The 21,384-nt window shown below is 42.9% G+C and overlaps 6 protein-coding genes across 6 annotated transcripts; 3 read left to right on the top strand and 3 right to left on the bottom strand.

Moving 5' to 3' along the window:
* Nucleotides 1–615: 615 nt before the first annotated feature.
* On the top strand, nucleotides 616–3,143 carry LOC117571910 (chitooligosaccharidolytic beta-N-acetylglucosaminidase). Its single transcript, XM_052003867.1, has 4 exons — nucleotides 616–887; nucleotides 987–1,076; nucleotides 1,143–1,783; nucleotides 1,843–3,143. Exons 2-4 carry the CDS (start codon nucleotides 991–993, stop codon nucleotides 2,955–2,957), a joined length of 1,842 nt encoding a protein of 613 aa, XP_051859827.1. The 5' UTR covers nucleotides 616–887; nucleotides 987–990; the 3' UTR covers nucleotides 2,958–3,143.
* Nucleotides 3,130–4,050, bottom strand: LOC117571914 (transmembrane protein 50A). The gene is made up of 4 exons (XM_034254392.2): nucleotides 3,883–4,050; nucleotides 3,674–3,808; nucleotides 3,447–3,576; nucleotides 3,130–3,381 (listed from the first exon to the last, which is right to left on the bottom strand). The coding sequence occupies exons 1-4, from the start codon at nucleotides 3,964–3,966 to the stop codon at nucleotides 3,272–3,274; spliced, it is 459 nt and encodes a 152-aa protein (XP_034110283.1). The 5' UTR covers nucleotides 3,967–4,050; the 3' UTR covers nucleotides 3,130–3,271.
* A 302-nt stretch (nucleotides 4,051–4,352) lies between these two features.
* Nucleotides 4,353–5,429, top strand: LOC117571912 (nucleolin). The gene has a single exon (XM_034254390.2). The coding sequence runs from the start codon at nucleotides 4,425–4,427 to the stop codon at nucleotides 5,370–5,372; it is 948 nt and encodes a 315-aa protein (XP_034110281.1). The 5' UTR covers nucleotides 4,353–4,424; the 3' UTR covers nucleotides 5,373–5,429.
* Nucleotides 5,430–7,102: 1,673 nt separating this feature from the next.
* Nucleotides 7,103–8,962, bottom strand: LOC117571913 (sialomucin core protein 24). The gene is given in 3 exon segments (XM_034254391.2): nucleotides 7,103–8,184; nucleotides 8,484–8,714; nucleotides 8,869–8,962. Coding segments are annotated over 2 exon segments (822 nt in total). The 5' UTR covers nucleotides 8,569–8,714; nucleotides 8,869–8,962; the 3' UTR covers nucleotides 7,103–7,447.
* A 279-nt stretch (nucleotides 8,963–9,241) lies between these two features.
* LOC117571911 (sorting nexin lst-4) lies at nucleotides 9,242–13,468 on the top strand. Its single transcript, XM_034254389.2, has 3 exons — nucleotides 9,242–10,110; nucleotides 11,502–12,154; nucleotides 12,905–13,468. The coding sequence occupies exons 1-3, from the start codon at nucleotides 9,355–9,357 to the stop codon at nucleotides 13,194–13,196; spliced, it is 1,701 nt and encodes a 566-aa protein (XP_034110280.1). The 5' UTR covers nucleotides 9,242–9,354; the 3' UTR covers nucleotides 13,197–13,468.
* A 2,017-nt stretch (nucleotides 13,469–15,485) lies between these two features.
* LOC117567187 (uncharacterized) lies at nucleotides 15,486–21,262 on the bottom strand. Its single transcript, XM_034247012.2, has 2 exons — nucleotides 16,641–21,262; nucleotides 15,486–16,576 (listed from the first exon to the last, which is right to left on the bottom strand). Exons 1-2 carry the CDS (start codon nucleotides 20,729–20,731, stop codon nucleotides 16,513–16,515), a joined length of 4,155 nt encoding a protein of 1,384 aa, XP_034102903.1. The 5' UTR covers nucleotides 20,732–21,262; the 3' UTR covers nucleotides 15,486–16,512.
* Nucleotides 21,263–21,384: the final 122 nt, after the last annotated feature.

Genomic DNA, 21,384 nt, shown 5'->3' with positions numbered 1-21,384 from the left:
TCGGCTTGCGTCTGTATCAGTGTTGCCAACTGTAAACCTCCGTTTTAGCTGGAAGGGCCATTGAAAATAGCTAAACGAGTTTTTCAACATTTGAACATTTTTATCAGCCGATTTTGAAGAAGTGAAGTTTCTTCAATATGCTAAGCCACAGCTTTAAATTCCTTATTACTAATTGTAAGTTAGTTTTTTCTAAAATAACTCTGCCTCTCTGATTAGCTATACCCGCATAAGTTTAATATAACAAACCAAAGGAAAATGCAGCTTCACCGTAGAAAATTATTTGAGTCACTGTGTTACTAAGTAGATTATTAGTTAGCAAAGTCGATGCATGTTTTGTTTTTCGCTGATGTTTATGAATGTTTATTGTTTTTATGTGCATATTTTTATAATCTATTTCAACAACACAAAGTAAATTTTTCTTGGAAATATTAGCCTATTAACGTATTGTATTTCTAGACAAGCAGGCCCTTTTTTTTGGTTTCTTTCCAAATTCAGACAGATATTCAATTCTACGCTTCCCTAAAACATCTAATAATAACACACTATCTATAACAAATGTATCTAAACAAATTTTTGAAATATACATACATATTCAAATTGAATATTAAACTGATATATGATTGTTATCTTCTTTTGATAGACTTGCACACTAATCATAGCCACATCTAACGGAAAAACAGCTGCATTGCCTGCACTGATGTGCACAAGTGTGTGTGTGGGTGTGACTGTATGTGTATCAGAGTAATCGCAATCGATGTCGAGTGTTGCCGAACCGATAAATTGACCGCGCAGCAAAACAAAGGCGTCAGTTGGCGCTGAAGAGCCCTCGACACTGGTTTATTTGCTGTTCGCTTTCATAGCGCTCAGTTTGAACGGGAATACGTAACGTAAGCTAAGAAAACCCGTTTCAGGTTGTCTGTTTATTATTCCCCGTGCGTTCGATTGATTATTGTTGTTATAAAAACTAACAACACAAAAAAAAGCAGCAAAATGAAGTTGTTGCCGCTTGCAGTGGCATTAAGCGTTTCGTTGGCCTTTGGCTGTCTGCCAACACCTGGGGCAGCTGCTGGAGCCGAGTAAGTGCATAATAGATATAATATAAGTATTCCAAGTTGAAAGTTCTCATTTTTGCATTGTGACAGCGATCTGGTTTACGGCTACGAATGCCACTCTGGCGTCTGTCGCAAGGTGGAGCTGAGCGAGGACAACTTTGCCAAGGCAATCAGTCTGCCCGTCTGCCGTCTCTTCTGCAGCAGCAGCATTGGAACGTTGTGGCCCAAGCCCACGGGCGCTGTGCAGCTGGAGCCGCTGATGCGTCAAGTGGACATCACCAATATTAAAATCCAAAGGCCTGGCGGCGTCAATAAAAGGGACAAAGTTTGGCGGGACACCGAGCGACGTTGGATGGACTTGGTGCACGCCAAGATACCCAATCTCAAGCTGCTGCGTTCGGGTGGCTATCAATTGGCGGTAGTCATAAATACCGCTGATAGTGCGAAGCCCACACGCCTCACCCTCGACACCGACGAGAGCTATGTGCTGCAAATTGGCACCAACTCCACCGCTGGCCAGGTGACTGCCAACATTACGGCAGACAACTTTTATGGCGCACGCCATGCACTGGAGACGCTCAATCAACTGATTGTCTACGACGACATTCGCCGCGAACTCCAGGTGACAGCGAACGCCAGCATCAGCGATGCACCCGTCTACAAATGGCGCGGACTTTTGCTGGACACGTCACGCAACTACTTCTCCGTCAAGTCCATCAAGCGCACATTGGGTAAGCTATGGGGTGCTCCTCCTCCTCGTCTCTTACTCACTCCTTTTTCTCTTTCGCAGATGGCATGGCCATGGTCAAGCTCAACACCTTCCACTGGCACATCACCGATTCGCACAGCTTCCCGCTCGAGGTGAGCAAACGCCCCGAGCTGTCCAAACTGGGCGCCTATACACCTAGCAAGGTCTACACGCACAAGGACATCCAGGACATTGTGAATTATGGACGTGTGCGTGGCATTCGTGTTATGCCCGAGTTCGACAGTCCGGCGCATGTGGGCGAAGGTTGGCAACATAAGAACATGACTGCCTGCTTCAATGCGCAGCCATGGCAAAAGTTTTGCGTTGAGCCGCCTTGTGGACAACTGGATCCTACGGTTACCGAGATGTACGATGTGCTGCAGGACATTTTCAGTGATATGTTTGAGCTCTTCGATCCCGACGTTTTCCACATGGGCGGCGATGAAGTCTCTGTGGGCTGTTGGAACAGCAGCGAAACAATACGCAATTGGATGACAAAGCAGGGATGGAATCTGAATGAAGCCGACTTTATGCGTCTGTGGGGCCATTATCAAACCGAAGCTCTTAAGCGCTGGGATAACTTGACTTCGACAGCGGCAGCACCAACGCCTATTGTGCTCTGGACGAGCACACTGACACAGGAGCAGTATATTGATGACTATTTGAATCCGCAGCGTTACATCATTCAAATCTGGACAACTGGCACCGACAAGGTGATCAAGAAGATATTGAAACGCGGCTATCGCATCATTGTGTCCAACTATGATGCACTTTACTTTGATTGCGGCGGTCCTGGCTGGGTAACGGATGGCAACAACTGGTGTTCACCCTACATTGGCTGGCAGAAGGTCTACGAGAACAATCTCACCCATATCGCTGGCGATTATCAGCATCATGTGCTCGGCGCCGAGGCAGCAATTTGGTCCGAACAGATCGATGAGTATACGTTGGACAATCGCTTCTGGCCGCGAGCCAGCGCCTTGGCCGAACGTCTGTGGTCGGATCCCGTTGGCGCTGATGGTGGCTGGAAGCAGGCGGAGGCACGCATGCTGTTGCATCGCGAGCGTCTCGTGGAGAATGGCATCGGAGCGGAGGCAATGCAGCCTCAGTGGTGTCTGCAGAACGAGAACGAGTGCCCCATTGATGCGTATGCTTAGCGAAATGCTTGGGTAGCATAAGCATTTTACAAATTGTTATTCTTATTATACAGATATACAGCTGCTTATTGGGATGGCCACATCCACAGCCAACTCAGTCTGCTCTTTGCTGTTGGTTTAATGCTTTGCGTCTGCAATAAAATCCACTTGAGAGTGTGCGAGTGACTCGTCGTTTAATTAATTATATCGTTAAATGAGATTATTTTCGTGGTTTTTGTTGTTGTTTATGAATACAATGTGTGTTGTTTAGATTAATTACTAATTAATGGATGCACCTCCCGTTCACAGCCCCTTTTTAGAGGGATATGTTCAGTTTACTCGTTCCACTGCTCCTCGTTGCGTCCGAATTTGTACACCAAGCTGCCGAATAGTATGAAGACATTCTGCAGTAGCAGCGCCACACCTAGGCTCGTTTCCTTTTTATCTGTGTGAACAAGGATTCGATTTGTATCGCTGGACAAATTTAACAGTATCTACTTTCAATCTTACCATTGTTGATAAAGTCTGAGATCATCACCCAAATGGCCGCAATGATCGACGCAAATCCCATGATGAAGCCAAGGAGCAGTACGATCTTTGCATTTCTCGCTCCCCATTCCGAAGTGTTATCTTCCGAAATCTATAACAAACAAAAGAATTGCACATAAGACGGAGTGACTCATATTTCTTTGTACATATGTATGAAGTGCGTATATACAAATATTATTGTCACTTACATGTTCGCCTTTAACAATGTTGATCATAGCAAAGCTAAGGGTCCCAAAGATGCCAATGAAAACATGTCCTGTCGTTATCTGGTGCTGACTGTCGCCAGACATGGCATCGATTATTATCCACCACCCTGTGAAGAACTGCAGGAGGAGTAAACATTTTTTATCAATTACGCACAATTCCTTTAGCTGGCATACTATCATTTACTACATACCAGAAAGCCGGCTATAATAGCCGAAGTTTTGTTCACCCATGCCTCGGATGAAAACCAATCTCTAATGTTTTCAATAATACCCATTTTGTGTTTTATTTATGCTAAAAAAAACTGATTTTCTGCTGCGAACGAAGAGCTTAACACCTGTGTTTGGGTGTGACCGTGAGCAAAATTTCTAAAATCGGCGGTTTTACGTGTAATAAATATACCAAATTTGTCATTTGGTAGCGCTTAAAAGTACAAAGTTTGCAATACACTTAAAAATGCGCGAGACTTAAAGTATGATGTTATTTATGAAAGTATGATGTTATGTTATCTATGGTACAACATGTAACTAATTTTTTTGTTTTTATTTGCAAATTCGAATATCCCAAATAATTAACAGATAAAAAAATTGTGTATACACTAAAATACGTATACAAAATCTATCGATTAAGCATTCGATTAACCAGCCAGCTGTTTGCTAGAGAGTGGCAACGCTATTGTTTTCAAGCACGTGTGAGCGACAAACGACATAAACAAATTTGTTGCACTTACCAAAAATGAAGAAAGTGACTGAAGAAACTATCTCAGATGAGGAAGAAAGTATCACAGATAATTCAGACGCATCCGATGATGAGGAGAATGAAGTGGATTTGGGAGCCAGTGCAACAGAGTCGGATGAAGATGAAGATGTAGATGACGATGTTAATGACGACGGTGATGGCGGAGACTCCGATGAAGGTAGCGAGTTGAGTGACGAAGGAGAGGAAACAACGGCCCGCAAAACGAGAGCAGAAATTATCGAGGAACAAATACACAGCAAATACCAACAGCGCAAGGGAACACGTTTGTATGTCCGTTTCTTACACAAGCTTCCATTGGATGAACAGGAATTCAACTCAAAGGTAAAAGCGCTGCATCCACTCATATCGAAGGCATCCAAACCACGTCAAAAGCATGCACGTTTCTGCCTAGTCGAATTCCAAACTCAGCAGGATCGTGACACTGCGTTGCAGGACATTACAGCTTCAATTAAAAACAATAAAGCTGGATTCGAGGGATTATTCGTGTCACTTCCAAAGACCGATTCAGATGAGTTCGTCAACGAACTTGTTGTCCGCAAGCAGCAATCGTTTGAGAAACGCAAAACGAAAGCTCTGACCAAACGTGCCACAAAACAGGTGTCCCGCAAATCTAAGTTCACCTCATCGGTGCTCATTACCAATCTGCCCAAGACCGCCTCGGTAGCCCAAGTGCGTCAACTCTTCGAAAATGCCGTTGACATACAGCTGAAGCCCGGTAAAGGCAGATTCCGTGACTACAGCGCAGCCACCGTGACTTTGCCCTCAACTTTTGAGGCACGCAACGCCTTGAAGAAGGAACTGAGCATGGCGGGCACCAAACTGCAGTTGCGTTTCAATACCCAGCAACAGAAGAAGCGACGACCCAATAAGAACCAGAAACGCGGGGCAGGCAAAGTGGGTGCTGCGATTACGATTAACTCTTAATTAATATGTAACGATAATAGATACAACTCCTAAATAAACAATGTAACAATCTTTAACTTTTTGTGTATTGTCGTCCTATTCAAATGTCTCTTTTATTAAACATCTTGTAAGCTAGATCCTCAGTTTCGGAAACGCTGCTCAATAGCTCCAACTGGCTTTGCGTCTTCGATAAGTACTGGTTCAAATGCAAGCTATAACATATATAGCAAGAGTTACATATACATATGTATAAGAAAAAGAACCAACGAAAAATTATATTTATAATTTCAAATTTATCTTTGAATCGAATAGGAATTTGTATGATTCATTTAATGGGTTTTTAAATTTGTTCGTTGTTGCATTTGTTCTTTTTTCAAGATAAGCTAAAATTTGACTGCTATATTTCTTCCAGACTTCAGAAGTTCAAGAGTTATATTTGAATATATGAACGAAGAGAAAAACTTTATCGTCTGATAAAATTACCCTTTCATACTGTTATAATACAATAGACAAATGTAATTGTTAAAATATTTATTATCGTACACGATATACATACATACATAGTAAGGTATTTGTTTTTGAATAAGCCGGTTGAGTTTTACTGCATACATACATAAGTTGATATTTAAGCCTATAGGGTAAATATATATATTTGTATATAAAGAGATTTGGTAATGAGATTAATTAGTTGGTGCTGAGGAATATGAGAGGTCTAACAATAAGTGCGGATTGGGGAAGGGAAAACTGGTAGCTTGGATGCATTTTATGGGTGATTCATATGTGTTGTTCACGTTCAAAAATATCAAATATTCAACAATCGCATATTGTACATTTTATAGTATAACTTTTTCGCTCTTTTTCTTTCTCTCTCTCAATATGTTTTCGGTTCCGAAATGGACCCGCTGATATCAGTGTATGTACTCACAGGGAGTAAGGGGGAGGGGGAACTGCTCCTCTTCCATTTATAATATATTCCAAGTTGCGATGCCGTGTCAGGCGTTGTTGCGCTATCGATTATTTAGTAAGACACGGACACGCTTAGATATATAATATAGTACATGTATAGGTATGTTTGTGTTGGGTTGTGTTGTGTTTTGGTGCAATTATATCAGCAAAAGTAATCAGCATTTAATGTGATATTCGAAATGCAAATAGGAATAGATAAAAACGAAAACAAAAAAAAAACAGAGAACGCAATTTAATTCGGCTCGAACCGATTTACAAATATGCTTGCTTATATCCCTATGAGTGGCATTCTCTTTACTTATTTTCATTTTAGCATTTTTTTCTTTAGTTTAGTTATTATAATTTTCTCATTTTGTTTTTTAATTGTTTTGTAAATACAATCAAAATTTATATCTGCTCGCCGCTTTAGCAAATGAATATATAGATAAACACTGTGTGTTTTCTCCGATTTACTTAACATGCTTCACCTAACTTTCGAGATCCGATCGAAACATTATTCGGGGGGATCCCAAAAGTATATATTCCCCATACAGTCTCACATATTTGCCGTTATTGTTTGTGTAGTGTGCGATTTATACTCTTAACGTTCAATTCAATTATACATATATATTATTTTAATTGTTATGCTTATTAATTGTTGTTGTTTTTTATCTTCATGGCCAAGCTTAAGGGCATATATATAGTACTTTTTAAGGCGTTGAACATCCGCTTTACATTCGCTGATAAAGCTCAGACGAAACTCAACTTGATTCGCGATTCATGTGATTCATAAAAGCCATTCGAAATGTGTATAATATTTAATATATTAATATGTATATATTTATGTGTGTTTGTATATAGTATATATATAATTGCTGATAAAGGGAAGAATACGGAGCCAGCTGATTCATCGGACTCTTTTTCGATTCGATTTCAGGTGAAGAACCGACTTTGTTTTCTTCTTGAGAGAGGGGTTTGTATTTTTTCTTCTACTTTTTTATGGTTTTCTTTTTTTTTTGTTGAGAGTGGGAGTAGTGAAGGTCTTAAAGTATGTTTTTGAAGATTTTTTTATAGAGATTAATCGGGGCTCTTTGGATAGCTAAATTTGTTGTTGTTGTTGTTGATTTGTTGTGTATTTCCCCCGAGATAAATTACGTATGCAGCAGCAGCCGATCTCTGGCCGATGGTGAATTAGCCACATTCGAGTGCGATGCCTGACCGACTAAATGTTGAGCCGTTGGAGGTGGTGGTGGTGGCTGTGCTGGCGGCGATCGCAGCGGTATTGATGGCTGAACAAAACGCACACGTTCGGCATCCGTGGCATTGGCATTGTTGCCAGCCGATGATGATGACAAACCACCGCCAACGCCGCCACCGCCGGCTGCTGCATTGAAGGCCGACGTGAATGCTGTGGCGGCTCAAAGAGTGTGGTAATTGCGCTCATTGCGTGCCTTGTAGAATTTGTAGGCCACCAAACCGATGGCCAGCAATCCCAGCGTCAACACAATGCCGCCGATGAACGATGAACCATCAAAGTGACCACAAGGCACCGGAGCAGGCTTAGCGGTAGTGGTCGATGGTGGTGCCGGAGTGGTGCTTGTTGTTGTTGTTGTTGTCGTGTTCGATGCTGGAGTTGTTGTTGTAGCTGGTGTTGTTGTGGTTGTAGTTGTTGTTGTTGTAGTAGAGTTGTCCGGTTTCACAGTTGAGGTTGTTGAAGGCGTTGTTGTTTTTGGGGCCTCAGTTGTTGTTGTATTAGCTGCCGGCGTGGTTGTTTCTGGTGGTGTAGAAGTTGTTATCGGCGGCGTCACAGTTGTAATCGGTTTCTCAGTTGTTGTGGTGTTGTCATTGGCAGGCGGCACTGTTACAGTGGTGGCTGATGCGGCAGCTCCTAAGATACGAAGCAGCAAAAAAGCAAATGGCATATTAGTATGAGTAATTCTAGTCAAACCCTATACAAAAGAAAGTTCGTTTTTTTCTTTTCTGAAAATCTTCTTCAATTACGTTCCCTACTTACAAACACACACATACACGCTCACGTACAAATCCGAACGAGTGTGGCATTTAAAATTCCAATACATGCTTACTTAGTACACGCACACAGTGACAAATTGAATGTTCGCTGCAGGCAACCGAACACACACACACTCACACTTCAACATACGCAGTCGAATGGATTTCTTTGCTTACCTTCCCCTCCTGCTGCTTGACAACGATATGAGGCAAACAGTCCAACGAACAGACATAATAGCAAATATTTGGCCTGTAGCTGCATTTTTTATACTTTCCGTTTAATGGTTAATTGCACAGGACTCCGATAAGCTTATTTACTTCTTCGCCGTATTTTCGAGAACTGCCAAAAACTTTTTTCTTTTTTGCTTTTGACGTGTTCACTTATTGTTGTTGTTGCTAATGCTGTTGCTGCATCAAAAAAAAATCGGTGAAGACCACAAATTAGCAAGTAAAATTATATATGTGTGTAACGATTTGTACATAAATATAAGTCCGGTTAAATCCGCACAATATTAACTGCAAATCTGGAAAGCAGAATATTAAATCTGTTTGCTCCACTTACCAACAAATCGGCAACGCGCAATTGAATGATTAATAAAATCCAATCGAACAAATCATGAGCACAGCGTGACCACAAGTTATATTTCAAAATTTACCACTCCAAAATTTTACAAATATACCGCTGAGCAGTGTATATTGCAAAAGCTTGGTTACACTATTTTTAGTGTTGCATAGCATTTTAAAAAGGCGCGCGCAACATTTAAATCTGAGCTGTTTTTTTAAATTAATAGACCACGCGTTTAGCATGACATTCCGAATATAAATTATTGACATATTTGGAAAAACATAAATGCGAAAGATGAAACACAATTGAATTTAAATGTCAGTATTAAATGTTGGTATGCGTAATGCAATTGCGAAATCAGCAAAACATACTACGGTCACACTAGTCACACACACTGACTCAGACACTAGCTTTTTCATTTTTGTTTTATATGGGGAGCGGATTTAGATAAAAAAACGCGTTAAAATCGTGCAATAAACCAAAATGACATCTTACGTACGTGCTATGTACGATTTTTCTGGTGAGCCCGGCTCATCGGAATTATCGATTCTCACCGGCGACATCCTAACCGTGACGCGCAGCGATGTGGGCGAAGGTTGGTGGGAGGGCAAAAACAATCGGGGACAAATTGGTCTCTTCCCAGCGGCATACGTGGAGGTGATGTCGGCGGCGGAGGCGCGTCAATTTACCACAGGTGACTCAAGCGCTGCCCAATCCTCAGCCCTCGATCCCTTTGGCCCAATACCAGCGGCACCACGATACGATCCCACGCCCGATGGCGACGATGACAGTATATGGTCCGATAGCGAAGACAATGAAACCTATTCGGAAATTGCCCCCGCTGGAGGCAAAACAGCTGGAGCAGCAGGAGTACGTAACAGTGGCTTAACGCACTCGACTAGCGACTACGACAACAGGCATCTACCTGTTGCACCCAGCGAGGATGGCATCTCCTTGAGTTCGACGGCAACGGGCGGTGGAGCAAGTGCAGCGACCATGCGTAAGGGCATGTTTGCCAAGAGCTCGGATTCCTATATACTCGGTCTGTTCACCAGCAAGGAAGTAATACCCGAATGTGAAAAAGCCTATATTACGCAAGTGGAGGATTCGATATATCAGTGGACACAGAATCATTCGCCGTATACGGTAATTGTGGCCAGTCCCAAAAAGGAATCCAAATTCAAGGGCATGAAAACATTCATTGCCTACCAGCTGACGCCTAGTTTTAATAATATCTCCGTGAGTACAAGTAATATTTATGATATTAAAAGGGGGCAACTCAGCAAACGCAACAGAGAATTTAATCGCTAATCTGGCAAGAAAGTCAGAGTATGCTCGACTGCAAGATACCCGTAAGCCATTTTTTAGGGTGACCAAAGCTAGCAAAACAAGTGCAGTTTTTCTTGGAGACGTTTATTATAGTTTTCGAATATAACAAAAATATATTTTTTTTTTAGTTTTTGAGTAATTGAAAAGTCAATATTTTTTAATTCGAGATTACAAATTATATTTAAAAATTGAGTCCATAAAGGAAAATTTTTGTAGTAATTTTTTGATTGAAACATAAATATTAAAAAGATTCAATATTGACGTATTTTTTTGTTCAACGTTTTTCGAAATTTGAACTGTGAATTTAAATTTCTTCACTATTATCTGATTTTATATAAAAGTATTTATTAATATTTCAAATACAATCCAATGTAATTTAATTTTTCATATTTATTTGAGATGTAAAGTTAAAAAAAAGCGAATTTTAAAAATATTTTCAAATCATCTACGTATTTATCTAAAAAATGTAAATGTTTATTTACGTATTGATTTCTTTTATTACTCTTTATTATTTGCTTTTAAAGATTGTTTTCTAATTTGTATTGTACAAATTGAACTTAAATCAGAAAACAGCTACCTAATTGGAGATGTAATTGTGTAATATTAACAAGAAACAGTTGTTCTAAAATTAGTTTTTGGATAGTTTTAGTGAATCAGCTTATAACACAATCGATACGCCAGTTGAATGATTTATCGCCTTGATAGTTTAAACTATATTAGTCATATTATTACATAAATATTAACTTTATTAGCTCTTAGGCGGATATGAAAACACAATTTTACCAGCAAATATAATTAAAGTAGAAGAGTGCTTGAAACTTAAAGCGGAATCTTTTAGCAAGATGTGTAAGCATTGATGATGTAAGTAGAAGTTGAAGTTGGAAGTCAATTGGGGGCAAGCGAAGGGGCAACTCGGTTGCACTTCACTTATTACCCACTCCCATTCTGTTCGTCTCTGTCTTTGTGTGGCAAGTGTTTTTTATACCCGATGAATATAAGCAGAGAGGGTAATATGAGTTTATGGCAAGGGGAAATAAATAGAATTAGTATAAATAGTCTTGAGCAACTCTTAAGAATAAAACTGGTTAGAAGTAGTATCAAAAGTTGATTTTAGAAAACGGAATTACGTGCATATGAATGACGGGTATTTTGCTAGTCGTCATCAAGTTCGTCACTGTTCGGGTTCAACACTTGTTTGTTATTGTTGTTACAACATATGACTCAGTGTCTTTGTGTGTGTCGCATTTCGAAAATGAAATTGAATTTCTATCTAATCGACGAATGCTGTCATTTTATCGCAGGTGTCGCGTCGTTATAAGCACTTCGATTGGCTGCACGAACGCCTGACGGAGAAGTTCTGCTTGATACCGGTGCCACCGCTGCCAGACAAACAGATCTCGGGACGCTATGAGGAGCAATTCGTGGAGCATCGACGCGTCCAATTGCAGGAATTCGTCGACTGGGTGTGCCGACATCCCGTCATCTCGAAATGCGAAGTATGGTATCATTTTCTCACGTGCACCGACGAAAAGATCTGGAAATCGGGCAAACGGAAGGCCGAACGTGATCCCTACATGGACATCAACTATTGCATGGCCATCTCGCCGCCATCGAATCACTTGCTCCACTCGAAAGTCGATGCCCAGATAGAGAGCGGCACACAATTCATTCACAGCATGGACGGAGCCATTCGCAATCTAAACAACATTTCCAACGACATGGCCAAACGTTCGCTGGTCCAGAGTAAAAAGGAATTCCAACGCATCGGCGATGGCCTCTCAGAACTGGCCAAGGCGCTGGACATAGATGAGCGACGAGCGCCAACGCGCAACGGTTCCTCGCTGGCTGGCAGTGTTGGTCGCATTGGCGGCATCTACATTGGCATTGGTCAGATGTTTATGGATCAGCCAAAGCACGATTGGATACCGCTCTCCGATCGATTGCATATCTACAGGTAGCACAAGTGTTTTTCGGTGGTTTTTACATTGCTGTCTTAAGACGAAAATGCGTTTAGAATGTCTTACTACTTTTAGAAATCTTTTAAATTAACTGTTTGTTAAACAAGTTGTTGCTAATTGTACATTAATTGTGTAGCGTAGTGTAAAGACTATCAGAGTAGTTGGAATACCTAGTTAATTTAATTAAGTTTATGACCACTTACTTTTTGAACACAATCGATAAGAAAGAAAAGGCCGTTTGCATTGCCAGCTTCATTCTAATGATTATCAAATACGGAAACCGAAAGTTAGTTATTTTATACTCTCTTATCATTGAAGTCAAATTGTAATTTTCCTTATTTTACTTGTTTTAAGCATTAGTTCTACTTTTTTCCTTGAAGTCAAATTTCAGTTGTCTTAACTTATCTAAAGCAGAATCTTGTAAGCATTAGTTATATTGGGTTCGTTCAAGTTAGCTTATAGTTTTCTTTACTTTACTTACCTTTATCCTAAGTCAAAATGTTTTAAGCACTAGTTATGCTGTTTTCTGTTAAGACAACTTATAATTTTCCTTAATTGCCTTTACTTAGCCTTATCCTAAAGCAGAATGCTTTTAAAATTAGTTATGCTGTTTTTCTACAAGTCTACTTATAGTTTTCCTTACTTACCTTTTCATAACCATTATTATCTAAGCAGCCATGTAAAGCCACCTTTAAGTCCTCAGCAAGTTTACAACCTTAACTTACTCAACTCTTTTCCATTCACAGAGGCATCTTGAACTGCTTTCCGGATGTGTTCTCTCGACACAAGGGCGCCATACAGAAGCGCAAGGATTGCGAGCGATCTACGGCCGAGAATAAGATGAGTCCCGCCCAGCTGCAGGATGTGAACAGACGCACCGATGTCGTCTCCTACACGGTGCTGGCCGAGCTGACGCATTTCAAGAGCGAACGCGACACACATTTGAAGCAAACAATCAAGAACTTCATTGGTGAGCAGATCAAATTTTATCAGGGTGTCGTGGCACGACTTCAGGAGGCGCAACGCCAGATTGAATAACAATTCAAAAGGTGTTCAATGATCGTCGATCCGGCTGGGAGCACAAAACAAACAAAACATTACACTACACTAAACTACACTACAAAATAGCTGAAAACATTCGCACGCGTGCATTTCAAATGCTTTAAACAAATACTACAAAATAACAAAAAAAAAAAAAAAGAAAAGAAAAAAATGCAAATGAAAATTAGATTGTGGTTTTAACTAAACGATAAAATTATTCAATAATATTGTATGTAAGTGAACAAGTTGCGTATTTATACAGAAAATAACATATACATTTATATACTATATATGTATGTATATATATCTATCAATATACACCGAAATTAAAATATATATTTCTATATGTAAAACTGTAAAGCGTTGTCTGTTGTATTTCATTTCTTAAGCTCATCTTATCATCGAATATTTGTAGCTTTATGTTTAGAATATACACGCTTATCTATAGATAACAGCATCTGTTATAATCTTAAGCAGCAAGTATTTCTCTTTCGAGAAATTTCTGTAAACGATGCCGACAACTTGGATCTCGTTGAAAAGTAATTTGTCTTTAAGTGAGAGCCAATCACTTATGTTATCTACATAGTATTTACTATGTGCAGAAAGAGTCACGACTTTTATTTACTTTGCACACATATATGCGCTTTTCCACGATAAGTTACAAGGGAAAAAAAGCTAAGTATTGGACATGCACAATATTAATCTTAAATAAGAAAGCTATTGCCGAGTAGGATCGACTTTAACCCGCTACCCACTTTACCCGCTACGCATACACACAATATTCATTTTAAAATATACCCAATTAATCATAAATACCGCAAAAATCCTAAAATATACAAAAGGCTTTTGGAAGGCAATTAGTTTATTGATATATTACTACATTAAAAATATACCATAGAGTACAAAATATACCAGATTGTTAGTCAAATCTACTAAGACCCGTTGTAAGTAGGCTTTTCTCCCAATACAAAAGCATTTTTTTAATAACTTCTAAATTTTTTAATCTGATTGCAACCAAACTTTCAGGAAATATACAACATAGTTAGTGTATATACACTAGCTTCACTTGTACGCTACTTTTATTTTAATGGATTTGAAGGGGTGGAAGTTGGCGTTGTTATAGCTCTGAGATCCATGGACAGACGGACATGGCTATATCGTCTCGACTCTTATGACGATCGCTGATCAAGAATATATATATACTTTAAAAGGAGGGACATGCCTTTATCTGCCTGTCACATACATTTCCTCGAGGTAGCGATTATAAAAAAAGTTTTTTATGACTTATAGTAAAAATACTTATTAGCTTTTATAGATCCTTTTTGTTTTCTATACTTTTTGAAGTGTACAATTTTCTTTGGAAAAATACACTTTACTTTAATAATAAAAAAAGCAATATCCGTTCCAGGAAATAGATAAAACATACTTACCTTATGCTTAAACTGAAATTCCGCTCCAGATCAGCATTGCGATGCCATTCTTCCATACCAATTCAATATAATAAAAAGATTTGTTTTTATTTTTTGCTATTCTGTTGCCTTTATCAGCGAAATTCTCTAAAAGGGTTTTCTTTATTCTCATGTTTCATGTTGCATTTGCCATTTCTCGTTATAAATTGTTTGTGATTTTTTGTGTTGTTTTTGTTTTTCATATTTTTTGTGTTGTTTTTGTTTTGATTGCTAAAACATAAATGATGATTAATGTAAGAACTTCTTACCAAGAAGATTGCACATGTTGAAGGGGATTCGATATTTGTTTCGTCACATATATAAATAATAAGCATAATAATCGTAATAATAATCATAATAATAATCATAATGATAATAATAATAATAATGAATAATGAAAAACACAAAAAAAAAACCGTTTATCGTTTAGCTTTGCTCTTGCGGAATGAATACAAAATAGTTTAAAATTGCCTTTTAGCGCTGCGGATGATTTGAGGAACGAATTTGGATCAGCAAGGATTATGTAGGTTAGATCTAGAGGGGGTCAAAGGGGGAGGCGGGACGAGAGAGGAGGGGAGGGGGATCTTACTAAGTGTAATACATCTAGATAAAAACGCTATATACACACACACGAGTTAATAATCATAATAATAATAATAATAATCATAATAATATAACGCAGCTTGGGTTAACAATAATACAATAATTAGGTTGCCTTATTCCATATATATCTTTTATCCTTTTGCCATTTTCCACATTTTTCGTTTTTTTTCTGTTTTCTGCATTCTGCTTCGTTCTACTACGTTTATCTTTTTTCTTTTGCTTTTCATTACTTCTGTTTTGTTTTTTTGTTTTTTTTTTTTTGTTAACAAACTACCAATAACAAATTTTTACTAATTGTTTATAATTATGTTGTGTGTTTTTTCTTTTAATTATTGTTGTTTTCCGTTTACCTTGTTGATGCTTCTTTGTGTTTCTCTTGACAATTCCTTGCGTTAAAACGTCCTGTCACTATAGTATATGCCTATATATTATATATATATAAGTTTACTATATATATATTTGTATAGTTCTATATATGTTAATATGCAAGTGTTGTTGTGTTGATTATATGAAGTGCTTTCTTAGCCATAATCGCCCGCGTATCGAGCATGTTTATTGCTGTTGCCGCTGCTGCTGCTGTTGCTGCCGTGTGTTGCTGCTGCCGCTGATGTTGCCGCTGCAGCGGCTGCCGCTTGTGCCGCCTTTTCGGCGAGCAGCGCCGCCTTCTGTTGCATGTAGGGATTAAAGTGTTGCATGTACATTGAGGCAGCTGCTGCTGCGGCATAATTGTTGGCATAGCTATTGTTGTTGTTGTTGTTATTGCGCTGATTGTTGCTACCGCTGTTCTGGTTGCTGCTGCTGCTGTTGCGCTGATTGCTGTTGTGATTGCTCCACTGTTGCTGCTGCTGCTTTTGGTGCTGCTGCAGTTGCTGTTGATGTTGATGCTGCTGCTGTTGTTGGTGTTGATGTTGCTGCTGTTGTTGATGTTGTTGCTGCTGCTGTTGCTGCTGCCAGTAGCTTTGCTCTGTCATATAGTTGCTGGCTTCGTCATTCTTCTGATACAGATACGAATTGAGCAACTGATTGCTGGCAAACATGTTGTCATAACAGAATTTATTATTGCTGCTGCTGCTGCTGTTGTTGTGATTATTTTGATTGTTGGCTGCTGCTGTTGCTGCTGCTGCCGAGGTCAGCGATTGCTGCTGTTGCTTGGCATGGTAGTTGTTGCCGTACTCCAGCTGCTGTTGCTGCTGCTGTTGCTCCTCGTAGCCGCTGCTGTTGTGGGTTGCCGCTGCTGGCTCCTTGTGAGCCCGGCTTGACTGTCATTCGCCAGTTGCCGTCACCGTTGTCCACTGCCAAGGGCTGTTGTAGCCCTGCTTCGGATTGCTGTGGAGATGGCTGCTTTAACATGGCTGTTGCTGTTAACATCGAATGCAACTTTTTCACTTACCTGCCAAAGAGTGGATGCCACAATGCTGCATTTGCATCCAGTCCAGCGCCACCAGCTGCAGCCGCTGCTGCTGCAGCCTCGGCCAAATGTTGCTGTTGCTGCTGATGATGTTGCTGCTGCTGTTGTTGCTGCTGCTGTTGGTGCTGCTGCTGCTGCTGCAACTCGTGTGCCAACATGTTGCCACGTTTGCGCTGCATTTGTTGCTGCTGCTGCGATTGCTTGGACTGCTGCTCCAGGGGATTGTAGGTGACGCAGGCTTTGCTGGAACGCAACTGGCGACCGCTGCTCATCATGGCATCCTGGCTGGAAGCGGGCTTGTTGTGGCTGTTGTGCATGGCGGCAGAGCGACGTAGTGCATCGAAAGGCACATTCAACAGCGGCACCACATTGCTCTCCGGTTCGAGTAGATTCGACAGCGACTTGCACGTGAGGCGTGGCTTGTGCTCCACAGCTGGTGCAGCAGCTGTTGCAGGTGGCGCAGCACTTGGAACAGCAGCAACAGTTGGTGTGACAGCTGGCGGCGTCGCCTTGGCCACATGATCGTGTTCACGTCGCGCTCGTTTGTGCTCCAGATGCAATTGTTGCTGTGGTGTTGCCTTCGACTGTTGTGGTTGCTGCTGCTGCTGTTGTTGTTGTTGCTGCTGCTGGAGCAGCTTCTGCATGAAGGCCAGCTCCATGGGACTGCTGAAGCCATTGAAGGCAGCTGGCGGCTTGGTCGGTGTTGCTGGCGAGGAGGCAGCAACAGCAGCTGTTGCTGTTGGAGCAACTGTTGCTGCTGCTGCTGCTGGCGGTGCTTCGGCTTCGGATGCAGGCTTCTGTTTGAGGCAATGCTTGTAGAGCTCATCGAGATGCTGCAGCCCAAACTGACTGTTGTACAGCGGCAGCAGATTGCTCATGAACTTGCGCTGCAGCCCCAACGGATCCTTCAGCGTCTTGAAGAACTCCTGCGACAACTGGCCAAAGTACGGCAGCCACAGCATCTGCTGCAGCAGCGCCAACGTTGTGGCATTCAACTCCGTGGACATGCTGGAGTCGGCAGCTGGCGAACTGGATGCAGTGGCTGTGGTTGCAGGTGGCGGCGGAGGCGGTGTTGCTGTCACCAATGTTTTGCTGGGTGGTTGCTGCTTGTGCTGTTGCTGCTGCTGTTGCTTGAGACTGGGACTGGCTGTTGCCTTGCTGCTGGGCAGTTGCTGCACCAATGGCAGCGGCAGCAATTGCGCTGGCGTCGTTGGCGTCGTCTTCGACTGCTCCGCCTCGTTCTTGAGTATGGCCTCCAGTTGCTCCATGGTGACGACCAGTATGTTGGGATTCTGGATGATCTCCGGATAGGCAAACGCCTCCGGCAGTCGCAACTCTGGCCGTGTGGTCAACAGCAGCGGGATTTCACGCGCTGGCGACGCCAACACAGCGCCCAGGCGATCCTTTGGCACGAGTATGGGATCGGGCACCTTCCACTGCGGATTGCTGATCAGCATCTTGAGCTGCGTCAGTGCATCCGGATCCTTGTCCATTTTGATGGGTTTGGCGCGTTTGCGCAACGGTTCCGTCGGCTCCACATCGCCATCGCCCGCCTCCTCCTCATCCTCATCATCGATGACCACCGTGTGCAGCTTCTCATCGCCACCGGCTCCAACACGTGCATTCCCTTTGCCCAGATCCATGGGCTCCGCTTGCTGTTGCGAGTTGCCGCCACCGGCGCCGCCATTCAGCTTAAGGAACTGCTCCAGTATCAGATTCTTGATGGTCTCCGAGGTGGTCTCCACCTCGGCGGGTATGCTGCTGGCCACCGCTGGCAACTCGGGCAGCTCCGGTGACTTGGCCTTCAGTATGTCCGAGCTGGAGGTGACGGCGCATTGACTGCGCGACTCCGAGGGAGGACAAACTTCTTCGCGCTTCTTGTAGCTCAAATCCTTGGGCGTTTCATCGGCGGTCACCACATGTTGTGCTGGTTGCGTTGACTTCTCCACCACTGCATCCGCCTCGGCCTCCGTCTCCAGCTCCGCATCCACCAGCTCTGTTCGCGTTGCTGTCTCCGCCGTTTCCGCCTCCGCTTCCACTTCGGTTGCCGTCGCTGGCGTCGCCTCTGTGACCGTCTCCGGTTGCTTGTCGAAGGCATCGATGCCCAGGAAGAGATCCCCATGCAGTCCCTCAATCTCGCCGGCCTCGTTGAACGACAGGCACTTGGGTGCATCATCCATGCTGCTGCTGTCCATGCCCAGTATGCTGGGCAAATCCTTGCCCGCCACATCGGGCACACAGAACGCACTCAATCCCGACGCCGATCCCGTCGTCGTTGCCATCGTCGTTGTCGTCGTTGTGCCCTGCAAGTTATCCTCGCAGCTGCGCTTCACCAGCGAATCGAGCAGCTCGACGCCATTGTTGCTGCCATTGTCGCTGCTGCATTGCTGCAGCAGCAGATCATCCGCATCGTCGAGCAGATCCTTTAGATTCTTTGGCTGCTCCAGTTCCACATCTTGGGCGGCAACATCAGCTTGTTGTTCCTGCTCTTCTTCCTCCTCCACCTCGTTATTGTGTGGCAACTCGGCAGCCACGCCTTGGGGCAGAAAGAGTCCTGTTTTGGGGCAGAGTTGCAGCTCCAACGGCGCTGGCGACGATGGCGTGCTCTGATATGTTGGTGTATTGGGATTGCTGCTATTCGTGGTGCTCGTCTTGGTCGCCTTGGTCGATGCATTCGTTTCGCTATCGAGCAGCGCATCAAAGTCGGGCGTCGTCTCCTCCAGCGACTGTTGCTCCTGCTGCTGCTGGGCGGGCACAACGACCACGCTCTCGATTAGCGCTGGCTGCTTATCCAAGTGGTGCTGCTCTTCCTCCATCACTTGCTGCTGTTCCAGGTGCTGCTGTTGGTCTTCATCCTCTTGGACTACGCTCCAGTTGTGCGTCATCTGTTGCTCCTCCTCTTCCAGCTGATGGTGATGGTGGTGATGCTGCTGCTCCTTTTGTGCCAGCTCCTCCTCCTGCTCCATGGATTGCTGATGTTGCAGCTTCTCGCGCTTCACCTGCGCCACGCCGCTGTGGAAGAACTTGACAATGCGACTCGAGGAGGCGTCCGTGCGGGGCATGGAACGCCAGCCATTTGTCGTCTTGGTGAGGCGTATGCGATTGCGTTTGTCGTAATCCTCGCAGCGCACCTCAACGATGCGTGTGTCATCCTGTTTGACCCACAGGAAAATCGGATTCACGCTGGGCGTTGTGGGCGTGGCAGCCAGAGCTCTTCCTGCCGCTGCTGCTTCCCCACATCTTTCTGCTTCTGGCGGCGGCGTTTGCTGCGTCTTCAACTGTTGTTTGCTTTGGCTCAACTGTGGCGCAACAGCAACTGTTGCTGCTGCAGCTGCTGCTGTTACTGCTGTCGTTGCAGCAACTGTTGCTGTTACTGCTGTTGTTGCATTTGATGCTGTTTTGGTTTCAAGTTTCACTGTGGCCATTTTGGCCGGCGGCTTCTCTAGCTCCAGCTGTTGCAGCATGCCTGTCGCCGCTGTTGCAGCTGCCGATGTTGCAGTTGCATTTGTTACTGCTGCTGTTGCTCCCGATATTGCTTCCGTTGCTGTTGCTCCCGTTGCTGTTGCAGTTGCTGCTGCTGCTGCAGTTGCCGTTGCACTTACATTTGCTGCTGCTGTGCTGCACTTTGGTTCTGTTTTGATCTCCCGCAAGACGCTACTCTTGTTGTTGTTGTTATTGTTACTGCTGCTGCCGCTGATTGCGCTGTTATTATTGTTGGTGTTGCTGCTGCGCATTGGCGTCTTGGCCACGCTTAGATGTCCGAATTTCTGCTTGGCTCGCGTACACTTGCCTCGCGCTCCGCCGCGGCCGCGCCTCCTTCGACTGCTCGGCTGCTCCTCGAACACCAGGAAAATGTCGCGAGCGATTTTTCGCCGTTCTGATTTTCTGTGACAAACGGGCGGCGCCGCATCGAACTCCTGCTTAACGGTTGCTGTGGTGGCAACAATGCCATCGTGCTGTTGACCGTTAGCCTGATCGCCGTCACCATTGCAGTTATCGTTATCGTTGGCGTTATTGTTATCGTTAACACCAGCTGCACATTCACTTGACCTGCAAGTGTTGTTCCTGGGCATTTTACGGCCGGCCGCCGCAGCTCCAATTTGGCTTCCACCCAATATTATTCCTCCAAAACGATTGTCATTTTTTTGTTTTTTTTTTTTTTTGCTTTTTGTTTGCTGCTTTTCTATTTCTTTTGTTTGTTTGTGAGTGTCTTTTGCTTGCGCCTTTTTAATTGTGCCTCTCTGTTTTTTTTTTTGCTACTTTTTACCGTATGCTCTTTTTCTCGCACTTCTTTCTTATTGGAAATTAGTTATTGGGCACCAGCAGGTCATCGAGAAACTCTTATTGGACTCCACCGTAGGTTTCGTTTCACACTTGGCATTTGTCTTGCGTGTCTTGCATTTTGTTCCTCTGCTGCTGCGTTCCTTATTTGCGTTAAATTAACTTTAATTTAAATGTGTTTCGCCTGTGCAGAGCTATGCGCAGTGTGTGTGTTTTTTTTTACGTTGACAAAATCAATGAATTTTGTATATGTACCAGCGTGACCGCAAGACGGATTTCGAAATTTACCATTTCGATGCGATAAATATACGAAATATACCGCTTCCGTTGGGACCATTTAACGTACAATTTAAAGTTTGGCTACACTTGCGATAGATATGGGGCTATTTCTACAAAATAACATTCTAAAAGAGAACATTCTTTTTTTGAAATATATAACAAAAAT

The sequence above is a fragment of the Drosophila albomicans genome, chromosome 3, assembly GCF_009650485.2.
Source record: "Drosophila albomicans strain 15112-1751.03 chromosome 3, ASM965048v2, whole genome shotgun sequence".
In the NCBI taxonomy this organism is placed as follows: Eukaryota; Metazoa; Arthropoda; class Insecta; order Diptera; family Drosophilidae; genus Drosophila; species Drosophila albomicans.
The sequence above is the reverse complement of the archived record's forward strand: the minus strand, read 5'-3'. Positions and strand labels throughout refer to the sequence as shown.